This window comes from Osmerus eperlanus, chromosome 2 (genome assembly GCF_963692335.1).
Source record: "Osmerus eperlanus chromosome 2, fOsmEpe2.1, whole genome shotgun sequence".
Taxonomy (NCBI): Eukaryota; Metazoa; Chordata; class Actinopteri; order Osmeriformes; family Osmeridae; genus Osmerus; species Osmerus eperlanus.
The window spans coordinates 1462813-1478772 of record NC_085019.1 but is presented as its reverse complement, the minus strand read 5'-3'; the positions used below and the strand labels follow the sequence as shown (position 1 = coordinate 1478772).

General features: G+C 53.5%; 1 protein-coding gene across 1 annotated transcript in view; it reads right to left on the bottom strand.

Annotated features, from left to right (window-relative positions):
* Positions 1-1520: 1520 nt before the first annotated feature.
* The window catches only part of LOC134034112 (alpha-1,6-mannosylglycoprotein 6-beta-N-acetylglucosaminyltransferase B-like), a 16806-nt gene continuing 2366 nt past the window's right edge, over positions 1521-15960 (bottom strand). Inside the window, 19 exon segments of the mRNA XM_062478476.1 lie at positions 1521-1604; positions 1606-1720; positions 2022-2115; positions 2118-2292; positions 3057-3131; positions 3375-3491; positions 4447-4593; positions 4680-4835; positions 5497-5627; positions 5969-6102; positions 7555-7668; positions 9308-9477; positions 10711-10875; positions 11127-11306; positions 11517-11590; positions 11945-12054; positions 12631-12775; positions 13762-13812; positions 13815-13873. Coding sequence (XP_062334460.1) covers positions 1521-1604; positions 1606-1720; positions 2022-2115; positions 2118-2292; positions 3057-3131; positions 3375-3491; positions 4447-4593; positions 4680-4835; positions 5497-5627; positions 5969-6102; positions 7555-7668; positions 9308-9477; positions 10711-10875; positions 11127-11306; positions 11517-11590; positions 11945-12054; positions 12631-12775; positions 13762-13812; positions 13815-13873 — 2296 coding nt within the window.

Below are 15960 nucleotides of genomic sequence, written 5' to 3'. Positions count from 1 at the left end.
GTCTGTCTGTCTGCCTGTCAGTCTGTCTGTCTCTATCTGCCAGCCGGCCTGCTATCTGTCTGCCTGTCTGCCTGCCTGTCTGTCTGTCTGTCTGCTGCCTGCAAGCCTGTCTGTCTGTCTGTCTGTCTCTGTCTGCCAGCCGGCCTGCTATCTGTCTGCCTGTCTGTCTGTCTGTCTCTGTCTGCCAGCCGTCCTGCTGCCTGCCTGCCTGCCTGCCTGCCTGCCTGCCTGTCTGCCTGTCTGTGTCTGCCTGCCAGCCGGCCTGCTATCTGTCTGCCTGCCTGTCTGTCTGTCTGTCTCTGTCTGCCTGCCAGCCGGCCTGCTATCTGTCTGCCTGTCTGTCTGTCTCTGTCTGCCAGCCGTCCTGCTGCCTGCCTGCCTGCCTGCCTGCCTGTCTGCCTGTCTGCCTGTCTGTTTCTGCCTGCCAGCCGGCCTGCTATCTGTCTGCCTGCCTGCCTGTCTGCCTGTCTGTCTGTCTGTCTGTCTGTCTGTTCTATCTTCCTATTGAGCCAAAGCTGCCACATCTCCAAGACAGTAACTGTTATTCTTCCCTCACTTTGGTTTCATGACAAGACACTCCAACTTAATTATCTTTGCTTATTCAAAATAAAAACTGTCTTTCTTTTTTAATCAAATGTTTAGTAGATATTTTTAATTAATTTAACTTTTACACTTTCAAGTACAAATATTCACATACATTTTCAGACATGGAAAATAGCCACACCTCTACGACTGAGTTTCTACTGTTCCGTCCAGACCTTCAAGGCAGCCGTTTACAATGACACTCACCTGTGTTTACACTGACACTCATGAGATCCACGCTCACCTGTAGGTCCTAATGAGACGGTTCTGTGGTCAAGGAAACACTGCAGCTGTTGGAGCTGTTTCGATACTCTCCCCTCTGCCCTGCCCTCCCCTGCCCTCCCTGGTGTCTGTTACAGAAGCACATGCTGCCTTAACATTAGCGAACAGGTGATGACGGAAGGAAGGATGCATTTTTAGAGAATTGAAATGTCTGGCTTGGCTTCTTCACCAGTGGTCACATTAAGGGGGGGGGGGGGGGGGGGGGGCTGGGTAAGGGGGGGGGGGACTAGGTGAGGGGGGAGATTGGGCCTCCAATTAGCAGCTTGAGATACAGTGGAGGACAGGAAGTGAAATAGTCATGCGTTTTCCTGAGAATCCCCCATAACTATACACACATCTGGCATCCGTGTTGTGTTATCTGGCAGCAAGGCATTCTGGGAGTTCACAGCTGCAACACCCATAACCCCCCGGGTTCACGGCCTGTCATCTCAACATCCACTGACTGCTCTGAAGTAAATACCCCAAAAACAACAGGACAAATGTTGATGTGTCCTGATCACACAAGAACAGACGCCAAGCCCGGTGTGGCCGGGGTCTGGGGTCTGCCTGGGAGCCATAAGGTTGGAGCATCACACAACACCTCCTTCTCAGGCCCCCTCCCAGCCCCCCCCGGCCCAGCCCTGCCCCCTCCCTGCCCCCCCCCCCCCCCCCCCCGGTCACAGGCAATGTGGGCAGAGTGCCACCTGTCCCTTGCGATAGCCCCTGCAGGGACAGAGACGCAGCTGCTCTGGGCCGGCCCCCCGCACAGCTGGAGAGGAGGGGCTCCTTCTGGAGGCAACACGCCCCGCTCCCCACGGTGAAGGCAGGACACACAGGGTGCTCCTTCTCCTCCACCTCCACACACTGCAGCTTCAACCTGACAGAGACAAGGAGAGAGAGAGAGAGAGAGAGAGAGAGAGAGAGAGAGAGAGAGAGAGAGAGAGAGAGAGAGAGAGAGAGAGAGAGAGAGAGAGAGAGAGAGAGAGAAAGAGGGAGAGAGAGAGAGAGAAAGAGGGAGAGAGAGGGGGGGAGGGGGAGGGGAAGGAAGAATGAGATTGCAGAGACATGAGACAGAGAAGGAACATAATCAGACGTCTGAGTCGTAAACACTCTTTTTAATGAACCAATGTAATTACATCACTACGACTGGAATGCCACCAGAGAGGAGACCAGCTCACCCCCTGAAGGCCTCTCTGATGTTGATGTAGTGGAAGTAGGAGGGCTCACAGATTAGCCCCGCCCTCTTACACGCCTCCACACAAGACTGCCCTCCAGGGAGGCCAGTAGTCTCAGAGAGGAGAGCGGGGGCCAGGAGGGGGGCGCCCTGACGTTGGATGCCCAGGAGAGGGCACTCTCGCTGGGCAGGACGACAAAGGGGCTGGGAGGGCTGCCGGGCCAAACACTGGACATGTTAACTGGAGGAAACGGTGCCTGGGGAGAACAGAAGTCCTGAGAGGAGAGGAGAGGGGAAGACAGGAGAGGAGAGGGGAAGAGAGGAGAGGAGAGGGGAAGAGAGGGGAAGAGAGGAGAGGGGAAGACAGGAGAGGAGAGGAGAGGGGAAGAGAGGAGAGGGGAAGACAGGAGAGGAGAGGGGAAGAGAGGAGAGGGGAAGACAGGAGAGGAGAGGGAAGAGAGGAGAGGAGAGGGGGAAGAGAGGAGAGAGGAGGGGAGAGAGAGGAGAGGGGAAGAGAGGAGAGGAGAGGGGAAGAGAGGGGAAGAGAGGAGAGGAGAGGGGAAGAGAGGAGAGGGGAAGAGAGGAGAGGAGAGGGGAAGAGAGGAGAGGAGAGGGGAAGAGAGGAGAGGGGAAGAGAGGAGAGGAGAGGGGAAGAGAGGGGAAGAGAGGAGAGGAGAGGGGAAGAGAGGGGAAGAGAGGAGAGGGGAAGAGAGGAGAGGAGAGGGGAAGAGAGGAAAGAGAGGAGAAGAGAAGAGAGTGGAGGAGAAGAGAGGAGAGAGAGTGGAGGAGAAGAGAGGAGATGATGAGAGAGGAGGGGAAGAGAGGAGAACAGGAGGAGAGAGATAAGAAGTGAATACGGTTTGTGGAGATGACAGGAAGTCAGCTGGGAATAAAATTAACTGTGTTCACTTGAGACCACAGTTAATGGAGGGTGTCATATCCACACTCTCTTCTCTACACATGCAGTCTCTGAGTGTGTAGACACACACACACGCACACACACACACACACACTAAGGCGGAGAGACCCAGCAGCTCACCTGGTTGTGGATGTAGGCGTGAACACGCTCCAACATCCCCTCACAGCTGTACTCATAGGGCAGGAAAGGCTCCACCTGAACACACACACACACACACACATGAACACACACGGAGGCACATAGGGGAAAACACACACACACACAATAGATTAAATGACAAATAAGAAGAGATGTTAAAGAATCAATTAAATTAATTTCCCACAATCACATCCTTCCCTCACTCCTTCCCTTCATGTCCCCTCCCTCCCTCCGTCCCACCCTCCCTTCCTCGGTCAGGGGCAGGGTCGGAGGTCAAGGACAGGGTCCTCAGACTCGTACCTTGGTCCTCATGATCTCTCTGATGGCAGCGTGGAGCTGCTGTGAGCTGTTGAAGTCCACCGTGAAGACGTGAGGCTTGCCGATGTGCTGCTCTGCGTAGGGGTGCTGGGAGGACACCTTGGGGGGGAGGGGGGGGAGGGAGGGAGGGGAGGGGGACAAGGGGAGGGGAGGGAGGGAGGGAGGGAGGGGGGGGAGGGGTAAAGGGATGCTAACAAATGAATTCCAGATCAATATGAGATCAATACTAGGCCAGCCAATACAGCAGTAGTCAAGTTTAAATACCGATGAAGCAATAACGCGATGAGCGCGGTGAGCACCGAACATCAGTCTGAATCTGCTTACACAGCAGCACCCCCACCCCTGCACTCACACACTTTAGTCATTCAGCACAATATTCAACATTCAGCATTCAACTAAATATAAAAATAAAAACCAAATACATGAATATGTACAGCAGAAGAACAGGGACCAGGAGTTGCCAAGCAGTTTTCTTTTATGATCTGTTGTTGTAGTCTAAATCAGTTCATCCAATAAGAAGAGGCTTGCCTGTGAGGCCCCCTCCAGCGACTCACTTGTCTGGATGTAGGCTTGCCTGTGAGGCCCCCTCCAGCGGCTCACCTGTCTGGATGTAGGCTTGCCTGTGAGGCCCCCTCCAGCGGCTCACCTGTCTGGATGTAGGCTTGCTTGTGAGGCCCTCCAGCGACTCACTTGTCTGGATGTAGGCTTGCCTGTGAGGCCCCCTCCAGCGGCTCACCTGTCTGGATGTAGGCTTGCCTGTGAGGCCCTCCAGCGGCTCACCTGTCTGGATGTAGGCTTGCCTGTGAGGCCCTCCAGCGACTCACCTGTCTGGATGTAGGCTTGCCTGTGAGGCCCCCTCCAGCGGCTCACCTGTCTGGATGTAGGCTTGCCTGTGAGGCCCCCTCCAGCGGCTCACCTGTCTGGATGTAGGCTTGCCTGTGAGGCCCCCTCCAGCGGCTCACCTGTCTGGATGTAGGCTTGCCTATGAGGCCCCCTCCAGCGGCTCACCTGTCTGGATGTAGGCTTGCCTATGAGGCCCCCTCCAGCGGCTCACCTGTCTGGATGTAGGCTTGCCTTTGAAGAACTCGTGGTTGAGAGAGCTGTGAGGTTGGGTAAACTTCGGCTGAAGAAAGATGCACCCATTGGCTATAGCTTCCAGGGGGGCGGGGCCTTCGTACGGGAAGCCAAACCCCACAAAGAGCTTAGTAAGAGAGAAGACAGGAAGTGACATCAGAAATGCGTAAGAACGTCAGCAAGGGCGTGATGTTTTGGTCGCCATGGCGATACCTTGGCCCTCCTCAGCAGCAGCTGGAGGTCATGCTGTCCCAGCAGGCCGTGGTTCTGCACGAACGCAGGCACCTCCAGGGGGCGCTGCGACTCAGAGTACACCGTCCCGTGGACCTCCATGTACTCATGTAGGATGGACAGGAACTTCTCCTTACCCTGCGGCATCATGGGACATGGAGTTTAGAATCGGTGGGACAAAGTGGGGAAAGAGTGGATCAAAACTACCTTTGTCGTCCGTCTGTACTGTAGGTTTGCTTATGAAGATTACCAGGTTAGTCTTTGTTCGATTATGTAGGTTAAGATTGTAGATTACAGTATGTTTATGTATTTAGACTACCGTCTCAATGCCTTATAGGATTCCTTATAATAATCATACAGAATCACAGTCTAAACAAGCTGGGTGGATATGAGTTTGTTACGAAGCAGAACACCAGATCTCTCCACCTTAGTCATTCTGCTAAGGTGAAACTGCATGAAAGTTCTGGGAAGCAAATCCCAGCAGAGCACCATGAATTATTTACCAGGTAAAATCTTTAATGAGTTTCATAACGCCCTCCTCCTCCTGCTCCTCCTCAGTGACAAGCTCTGTCGTCTGAGAGAAACTTCTGGATGAAAATTTGATAGACTCTCTGGTGTTTGGGGAGTCATCTACTTATCGTGTACGTAGTGTGTGTGTGTGTGTGTGCGTGTGTGTGTGTGTGTGCGTGTGTGTGTGCGTGTGTGTGTGTGTGTGTGTGTGTGCGTGTGTGCGTGTGTGTGTGCGTGTGTGTGTGTGTGTGTGTGCGTGTGTGTGTGTGGTGTGTGTGTGTGCGCTGACCTTCCACATGGCCGCCTCCTTGCCGTAGATCACAGCCATGTTGTGGGCCTTGTTCCTCCGGATGCTGCTCCTCTCAGAGTTGTTCGGCTCTTCCGCCACAAAGCCCATGAACGAGTTATCCGGAGTGTGTGCTGCACATACAGAAGACTGGTACAGTGTGTGTGTGTGGATGTGTGTGTGTGTGAGGCTGTGTGTGACAGCTGTGACTGCAGATGCTACAGAGACTACACACACACACACACACACACACACACAAACATCCTCCCATCACAGACAAACATCCTTTTTCTGGTCTGAAACAGAGTTTTGTGAGAGTCTACACCCCCTCCCTCCCTCCCTCCCTCCCACCCCTCCCTCCCTCCCACCCCTCCCTCCCTCCCTCCCACCCCTCCCACCACTCCCCTCCCTCCCACCCCTCCCACCGCCTCCCTCCCTCCACCCCTCCCTCCCACCCCTCCCTCCCATCACCTACGGAACATGGTCATGTACTGTCCCGGGCTGAGGTTCCAGTGGCCCCAGCTTGTGATGTATCCGTGCTGCGTAGCGTACTCCTTATGGTTATATACCGGCTCGGTGCCGAACGAGTCTATCACCCGGAGATGACACCTGGGGGAGGGCGAGGCGGAGGGAGGGGGGAGAGAGGGAGGAGGGGGGGAAAGGTGAAGAGGATGAGACAAACAGAGAGACAGAGAGAGAAAAAGAGTGGGAGAAAAAGGTGTTTGTGTGAAGCTTAATACAAACAAAAAGTTAATCTCCTCTCACTCGGAAAAAAACTTAAATCATTAAGCCACTACCCTCTGCTCCCTCCCGGCCTCACCTGAAACTGCCTCGTCATAGCCTCCAATTACTGTCTCCTGCCTTCACCTGAAACTGCCTCGTCATAGCCTCCAATTACTGTCTCCTGCCCTCACCTGAAACTGCCTCGTCATAGCCTCCAATTACTGTCTCCTGCCCTCACCTGAAACTGCCTCGTCATAGCCTCCAATTACTGTCTCCTGCCCTCACCTGAAACTGCCTCGTCATAGCCTCCAATTACTGTCTCCTGCCTTCACCTGAAACTGCCTCGTCATAGCCTCCAATTACTGTCTCCTGCCCTCACCTGAAACTGCCTCGTCATAGCCTCCAATTACTGTCTCCCGCCTCACACCTGAAACTGCCTCGTCATAGCCTCCAATTACTGTCTCCCGCCCTCACCTGAAACTGCCTCGTCATAGCCTCCAATTACTGTCTTCCCACCCTCACCTGAAACTGCCTCGTCATAGCCTCCAATTACTGTCTCCCGCCCTCACCTGAAACTGCCTCGTCATAGCCTCCAATTACTGTCTCCCGCCCTCACCTGAAACTGCCTCGTCATAGCCTCCAATAACTGTCTCCCGCCCTCCACCTGAAACTTGCCTCGTCATAGCCTCCAATTACTGTCTCCGCCCTCACCTGAAACTGCCTCGTCATAGCCTCCAATTACTGTCTCCCGCCCTCACCTGAAACTGCCTCGTCATAGCCTCCAATTACTGTCTCCCGCCCTCACCTGAAACTGCCTCGTCATAGCCTCCAATTACTGTCTCCCGCCCTCACCTGAAACTGCCTCGTCATAGCCTCCAATTACTGTCTCCCGCCCTCACCTGAAACTGCCTCGTCATAGCCTCCAATTACTGTCTCCTGCTGAGTCAACACTCTTCAGAAAGCCTTCAAGAAGTCTCTCTGCGCTGCTCTTTCCTAACGTTTCCTCCCAGAGTTCAGCCGGTCTATACTGACGCCTCAGGACCCAGTCCAGGGAAGGCTTCACTCTCAATCTGCTTCTCATCATTCAACCAATCGACCGCCTTGTGCGGCTTTAAGGACGACGCCCCCAGGGGAGTGATTGGCTAATGCACAGGGAAGTCACAACCCTAACAGAGTACAGACACTGGTCAAGCATGAACTAGGCAATTTCAGGAGACTGAGCTATGTTATTAGCAAACAAATACTCGTGTTGAACTCCTATACACACCCACACAACACAAGCACACACACGCGCACACACACACACACACATGCATACACACACTCTCTCTCTCTGACCTGTGCGTCCTGAGTGACAGGCCCATGTGACGCTTCAGATGCTGCAGGCCATGGTAGTCTGTGTAGATGAGGTCAAAGGGCAACCCTCCTGTCAGGGGGCAGCTGCCCAGGAACCTGGACACACACACACACACACACACCACAAAGCACACACACGCACACATAAAACACACAACAATGTAGGGTGTGAGTGTTTGGGTCTGTGTGTAAATGCGTCTCAGCAGGGAGGAGGTGCGGACAGTCAGTCATCCATCTCCTCATCCCTGTGATCATCCTGACCCGACTCGGAGGGAACTCTCACTGCACCTGAGTCTCTGTCTCTCTGTCTCTCACACACACACACACACACACACAGACACACACACACACACACAGACACACACACACATACACACAGTTATGTTTGTAGGCTACTGCAGCAGTAAACTTCTAAAGTAACGAGCCACTCATGCTCTCAGTGTTGAGAGGAAGTGCCGACATTAGAGGACGAAGCTAGGCATCACCACTCACACACACGCACTCAGTCACTCACTCACACGCACACACACACGCACACACACACACCTACACACACACACTCACCACTGCATTACGGCGTGCAAAAACACCTAGCACAAAAATACTCAAAAAAATAATGAGTGTGTGTGTTCGCACGAGAGTGTGTCAGTGCCAGCGAGTGTGAGTGCATGTCAGTGTGTGTGTGTGTGTGTCCTAAATACTACCCCTGTGAGATGCCCGTGAAGCATGTTTGGAAATGACAGCCAACACACACACACACTCTCTCCAGCTGCTACTTAATGCTAACAGCAACAGGACACTGACTCCTTCTGAACCTGCCCGCGTGTGTCCATCACAGCTTCCCCCTGCAGCCTGGTCAGGTAAGGACAGCCTGGTCGGGTAAGGACAGCTTCCCCCTGCAGCCTGGTCAGGTAAGGACAGCTTCCCCCTGCAGCCTGGTCAGGTAAGGACAGCCTGGTCGGGTAAGGACAGCTTCCCCCTGCAGCCTGGTCAGGTAAGGACAGCTTCCCCCTGCAGCCTGGTCAGGTAAGGACAGCTTCCCCCTGCAGCCTGGTCAGGTAAGGACAGCCTGGTCAGGTAAGGACAGCTTCCCCCTGCAGCCTGGTCAGGTAAGGACAGCCTGGTCGGGTAAGGACAGCTTCCCCCTGCAGCCTGGTCAGGTAAGGACAGCTTCCCCCTGCAGCCTGGTCAGGTAAGGACAGCTTCCCCCTGCAGCCTGGTCAGGTAAGGACAGCCTGGTCGGGTAAGGACAGCTTCCCCCTGCAGCCTGGTCAGGTAAGGACAGCTTCCCCCTGCAGCCTGGTCAGGTAAGGACAGCTTCCCCCTGCAGCCTGGTCAGGTAAGGACAGCCTGGTCGGGTAAGGACAGCTTCCCCCTGCAGCCTGGTCGGGTAAGGACAGCTTCCCCCTGCAGCCTGGACAGGTAAGGACAGCTTTCCCCTGTTTTGTACAGACTGTGACAACAGATTTCCTTGGGAAAGTAAGGAGTAAGAATCTATCTTCTCTACAAAGTGTTTTAAAAGCAGTCAGCCATGTCTGAATGGAGTCAGGTCGTCGACACCAATTAGCGGAGCTGAAAAACAGTCCCTCCGTCCAGAGACCGTCTACCTCCAGCCTCACTGGTGTCCTTGCTCCACTCCCTCTGAATCTGCCCTTCCTCTCTCCTCTCCTCAACACCCTAAATAGCCTCGCTGGTTGCACGTGGCGATACACGGCATGTGTATCGTGGGCCTCACCCCTGCAGCTCCCTCTGGGAGACGGAGATGCTCAGGTCGTGACCGAGCACGTGCAGAGCGCTCATGATGTCAGCCCACTGGACCAGCTCACCCAGCGGACCGCCCTTCAGAACCCTGGAGCTGAACGTGTCACCTGACTCCTCCGTCAGGAAGCCCACATGGACCAGGACCTGGGGGACAGGGGGGGGGGGGGGGGGGGGGGCAGGGTGAGACAGAGAGGGGAGGAGAGGGGGAGGAACAGTGTGAGACAGAGAGGGGAGGAGAGGGTGAGGAACAGGGTGAGACAGAGAGGGGAGGAGAGGGGGAGGAACAGGGTGAGACAGAGAGGGGAGGAGAGGATGAGGAACAGGGTGAGACAGAGAGGGGAGGAGAGGGGGAGGAACAGGGTGAGACAGAGAGGGGAGGAGAGGGGGAGGAACAGGGTGAGACAGAGAGGGGAGGAGAGGGGGAGGAACAGGGAGAGACAGAGAGGGGAGGAGAGGGGGAGGAACAGGGTGAGACAGAGAGGGGAGGAGAGGGGGAGGAACAGGGTGAGGCAGAGAGGGGAGGAACAGGGTGAGACAGAGAGGGGAGGAGAGGGGGAGGAACAGGGTGAGACAGAGAGGGGAGGAGAGGGGGAGGAACAGGGTGAGGCAGAGAGGGGAGGAACAGGGTGAGACAGAGAGGGGAGGAGAGGGGGAGGAACGGGGTGAGACAGAGAGGGGAGGAGAGGGGGAGGAACAGGGTGAGACAGAGAGGGGGAGGAACAGGGTGAGACAGAGAGGGGAGGAACAGGGTGAGACAGAGAGGGTGTGGTTGCTAAACTAACACGATGAGTAACACAGCCGGAAAACCGATGGATGAAATTTGATACGATTTCTGTGAAGTGTGTTTCAAGATGATTATAAGTGTGAAGCCATTGTCTTCCAGTCGCTTCTCTGCCAGCACACTCTGGGGGAGAATCAGAGTAACAGGAGCCTTGTGAGGAGCGGTTGATAAGAGTAGAATGGATGCAGGGGGTTTGAAATTGCTAACAGGAGATTTAGGGTTTCACAGCCAGGTTGAAGCGTAATGAAATTAAACTGAGAGGGAGTGGGGGGCCGAGATAGAGATAGAGATAGAGAGAGAGAGAGAGAGAGAGAGAGAGAGAGAGAGAGAGAGAGAGAGACAGACGGAGAGAGCAATCTCTCCACAGATGGTCGCCTTTTATTTTCTCCTCAATTAGCCACAGATGGTCGCCTTTTATTTTCTCCTCAATTAGCCCTTTACAGAGTGAAAACAAATGTATCAAGTGGAGGCTATTCTCCTAATCTGTTTTCATCCTCCACTCTCCAGGAAGATACACACTGCAGGAAGACAGGCAGACAGCCTTCACTGTCAAACCCTGCATCACTGAGTGTGTGTGTGTGTCCCAGACGCCTCACCTTCTTCTGCTGTCTCCAGGTGTGTCTGAGTCTGTCGTCCAGCCGGCGGGCAGCCGAGGACCAGAGAGAGGCCAGCCTCACCACACGCCTCCTCATGAAGCAGAACGCCTCCTTCCTGCAGCCCAGCTGCTCCAGCAGAGGACCCACATCTGCCCTGAACCCCGCCTGGAGGGGAGAGGGGGAGAGGGGGAGAGAGGGGAAGAGGGGGAGGGGGGGAGAGGGGGAGAGGGAGAGAGGGGGAGAGGGGGAGGGGGGGAGGGGGGGAGAGGATGAACCCGCCTGGAGGGGAGAGGGGGAGGGCGAGGATGAGGGGGAGGAGAGAGGGAAAGGTGTACGGGGTGATGGGGAGGAGAGAGGGAAAGGTGTACGGGGTGATGGGGAGGAGAGAGGTAGAGGGCGGGGTCTATATAACACACCTGTATCCTGGGAGGGGGAGAGGGGGGTCGGTATGTGGCCGGGGGGGCGCTCTGGTTCCTCCAGGCCGCGGGGGGGCAGAACCGCTCCACCTGGCTCAGGTAGGACAGGAAGGAGCAGTCGGAGCCGTCCACGCCGTAGAAGGCGTAACAAGGGTCAGAAATCCACCGAGAGCGCATCCACTGCAGGGGTCAGAGGTCACCGTGGGGCGGAGCCTTCAGATGCAGGATCGGTACGTAGCAACTCTAGTTTGTGTGAGTGTGTGTGATTGTGTGAGAGTGTGTGAGTGTGTGAGTGTGTGTCTGACAGTGTGTGAGTGTGTGTCTGACAGTGTGTGAGTGTGTGTGATTGTGTGAGAGTGTGTGAGTGTGTGAGTGTGTGTGAGGACTTACGTCCACCTTGCTGCGGCAGTGGGGGTACTGTGGGTGGTCAGGCACCACACACAGCCCTGCCCCCCTGCCCCTATCTGAAGAGACCACAAGACAGGAAAATGTCAGCTCCTCTCTCACTCACGTTTAGCCTGTTTTTATGTCCTAAGAGAGTCCTGGTTACAGCTTTAATGATTCTAAAGGAATAGGACGACTAAAACCACCATCATTGTGATAATGGTAATAATTTTGTAATTTACTTGTTGCCTTTTGGAGAAAAAAAAAGGCAAAAAGGCAACAAGTAAATCACAAGATTATTACCATTATCACAATGATTATGGTTTTAGTCGTCCTATTCCTTTAGAACCATTAAAACTCGAATAAATAAACATGGTGATAAGACTATCGGTATGTGTGTGTTAGTGTGTGTGTCTGTTGGTGGGTATGTGTACCTCTGTTGGAGTCTAGGCTGTGCTGCAGTATCCTCTCCAACTTCTCAGCCATGTCCGACACGTTCTGGGCGATGGCCTGGATCCTCTCCACCAGACCCAGCGGCTGAATCCTGTCCCACACACACACACACACACACACAAACACACACACACACACGCGAGGCAGAAGTAGCGAGAGGGACAGACAGACAGAAAGACGGAGGTGTGTGTGAGATAGAAAAGGCCTGGATGGCTCCAGGGCATTACACGGCCTAGTGCGATTGGGGTGTCAAGTTATGCAAACTTATGCATCTTCATTACAAACTCTTTCCCTCGCTTTACACACATTTATATACAGTGCACACACACACACCTGCCTGTTGTAGAGATATTTTCTTCCGGTTTGGAGAAGTGCTCTCAACAGGGTTATTTTCCATTTGCCAACAACTGTTGTACTAGAACTTATTAAGCAAAGCAATGAAATAGACAATCAGGTCACACATCAGAAAGACCAACCAGACTGTGTGTGTGTGTGCGTGTGCGTACATGCATCTGTACGCATGTGTGTGTGAGCAAGAGAGAAGTCTGTCGCCATGCAAACCACAGAGGATGGACACTCACTTGCACACACACAACTCTCCGTCACTTATGGGCAGACACACACACACACACACACACACACACACACACACACACACACACCCTACCTGTGGAGGGCGTGGCTGAGCTGCTGCAGCCTCAGGGAGGGGGAGGGGGAGGAGGGGGAGGTCACGTGGGCCATCCTCTTAAGGATGGCCTCCAGCATCTCACTGATCCTCTTCAGGACCAACCGGGACTCTGGCCCTCCCAGCACTACACACACACACACACACAGGATCCAGCCGTCACACACCAACACACACACACAGAGTCACACACACACAGGGCTCAGGCAGGGGTTCCCAGCGTAGCAGAAGTGTTTAATGAGTTGATGAGACACGTTCACTTCAGAAAGCAGTCTGGAAGAGTTTAATTAATCACACAAGACTTCCTGTCCTCCAACCATCCCCCTCCCCGTGTCTCCCTCCACCCCTCTTCAACCCCCTCACAACAGGAGGACAGGGGAGGCATGGTGGAGAGACACACAGAGAGAGGGAGAGAGAGGGAGAGAGGGGGAGAGAGAGGGAGAGGGCGTGGGGGGGATGGAGAGGGAGAGAGAGAGAGAGGGAGAGAGAGAGGGAGAGAGAGAGGGCGTGGGGGGGATGGAGAGACAGGTAGAGGTTGGTGAGACAGGTGTCGAGAGAGTTGGTGTGAATAAAGGTGAGCAATGAAGAGAGAGAGAGAGAGAGAGAGAGAGAGAGAGAGAGAGAGAGAGAGAGAGAGAGAGAGAGAGAGAGAGAGACGAGAAGAGAGAGAGAGAGAGAGAGAGAGAGAGAGAGAGATAGGGGTAGTGCTAGAGAGTGAGACAGAGATAGGTGAGGAAGAGAGGGAAAGAGTAGAAGATCAATAAAAGAACCAAAACACTATTGATTTCCTATTGGATGTTAGGTATGAACAACAAGATCCATAGCTTGGTTGGCTGCATATCTGACAGACTGACTGACTGGCTGACTGGCCGGATAGCTGGCTGGCAAGCTGGAGGCAGTGTGCCAGTATGAGACAGCAGGATAAGAGGACACAGAATCACAAACATTGATTCTCTTAATGAGCAAGCAATGGTTGATCTATCCACAAACACACACACACACACACACACACTACAAGCGGGTGGAAAAGTGAGGGAACGAGAAAGAACAAGAGGAGTGAGAGAGAGGGAAGGTGGTCAGTGTGTCAGTAGCCCAGCCCCCAGACACTCTTACCTTCAGCCCTGACGGTAAAGGGGGAGTCTCCTTGTCGCCGTGCCAACAGTTTCCCCCCAGGGAGGTCATTACGAAGAACAGGCTGAAGAAGCTGATCCCTGCCACAAAGATCCTGGAGGGAGGGGGGGGAGAGAGAGAGAGACAGAGAGACAGAGAGACACAGAGAGAGAGAGAGAGAGAGAGAGAGAGAGAGACAGAGAGACAGAGAGAGAGAGACAGAGAGAGAGAGACAGAGAAACAGAGAGACAGAGAGACAGAGAGAGAGAGACAGAGAGAGAGAGACAGAGAGAGAGAGAGAGACACACAGAGACAGAGAGAGAGACAGAGAGAGAGAGACAGAGAGACAGAGAGACAGAGAGACAGAGAGACAGAGAGAGAGAGAGAGAGAGAGAGAGAGAGAGAGAGAGAGAGAGAGAGAGAGAGAGAGAGAGAGAGAGACAGAGAGAGAGACACACAGAGACAGAGAGAGAGAGACAGAGAGAGAGAGACAGAGAGACAGAGAGAGAGAGACAGAGAGACAGAGAGAGAGAGACAGAGAGAGACACACATAGACAGAGAGAGACACAGAGAGAGAGAGAGTCTGGGTATGTATGTAACTGTACCAGAGTTGCGTGAGGCTCACAGGGGGCATGGGGAGACCTCAGACAAGCACCTCAAACATACCTCTGTATATTAAGTCGTGCATCAACTCCAACAACACCCCGATCAAAATCTCATCAACAGTCTGTTACAGAAACAATATACAAAGTTTCTGTCTTTTCCAGAGTGCTACAATCAAACAGTGACAGACTGGCAGGATCAGACTCCTTCAAAGAGCCACGTTTGAGTATTGTGTGTGTTCCACAGGGCTGAGAGCAGAGAGGTGTGTCTGAGGACAGAGCCCAGCCGGGCTGTGAGGACAGAGGTGTGTCTGAGGACAGAGCCCAGCCGGGCTGTGAGGACAGAGGTGTGTCTGAGGACAGAGCCCAGCCGGGCTGTGAGGAGAGAGGTAAGTAGTAAGTAAGTAAGTAAGTAAGTAAGACTTTATTATATAGCACATTTCATACAAGAATTGCAGCTCAAGGTGCTTTACATAAAATCAATAAAAACAATAATACAAGTGATAAACAATTCAAACAAAAATAAAAATCCCAATAAGATCTCTGTTCAAGAGAGAAACCAACTTTAAACATGCATCTTAAAAGTAACAATAATATAATTAATAAAAGTAGGAAAACCCTTTTGAGATAAAATTACTTAAATGCTTCGGTAAAAAGGTTAGGTTTTAAGCTGTCTTTTAAAAATGTCTAGAGTGTTTGCTTCCCTAATATTTATGGGTAATTTGTTCCATAGTTTTGGGGCGTAATTGACAAAGGCCGAATCACCAATCTCTTATGACTGCTTCTGGTGACCTCTAATAGGCCTGCATTTGATGATCGCAGTGTTCTAGCTGGTGTGTAGTTTATAAGGAGTTAGCAATGTAGCTAGGTCCTTGTCCGTGTAGAGCTTTGTATGTGAGGAAAAGGACCTTAAAGTCAATTCTGAAGGTAACAGGGAGCCAGTGTAAAGGTGTGTCTGAGGACAGAGCCCAGCCGGGCTGAGAGCAGAGAGGCGTGTCTGAGGACAGAGCCCAGCCGGCTGTGAGGAGAGAGGTGTGTCTGAGGACAGAGCCCAGCCGGGCTGTGAGGACAGAGGTGTGTCTGAGGACAGAGCCCAGCCGGGCTGAGAGCAGAGAGGCGTTGTCTGAGGACAGAGTCCAGCCGGGCTGTGAGGGAGAGAGGTGTGTCTGAGGACAGAGCCCAGCCAGGCTGTGAGGAGAGAGGTGTCTCTGGAAGGACAGCTCTGATATCTTCCCGGTGACTCAGTCACAGCAAGGAGCTTCATGCTAATGCCTAAACATTTACAGAGAAGATGCCTTCCTCTGCTCACACAGGAGAGCTGCTGGGGGGAGACAAGGGAAGGAGGGATGGAGATGGAGAGAGAGAGAGGAGGGAGGGACGGATGGAGGGAAGGGACGGGTAGGGTAGGCTAGGGTGGAGAGAAAGGTGGAAGGTGGTACTAGGAAGCTGGGGGTTAGAGGCTGGAAGACTGGGAGGCTGGAAGAACAGGCAAGAGAGATGCTGAAAGGAGAGGATGGAGGGCTGAGAGAATGGAGGGATGGAGGGATGGAAGGATGGAAGGATGGGGGAAAGAGACTTTCCAGTGTAACTGTAATGTTGA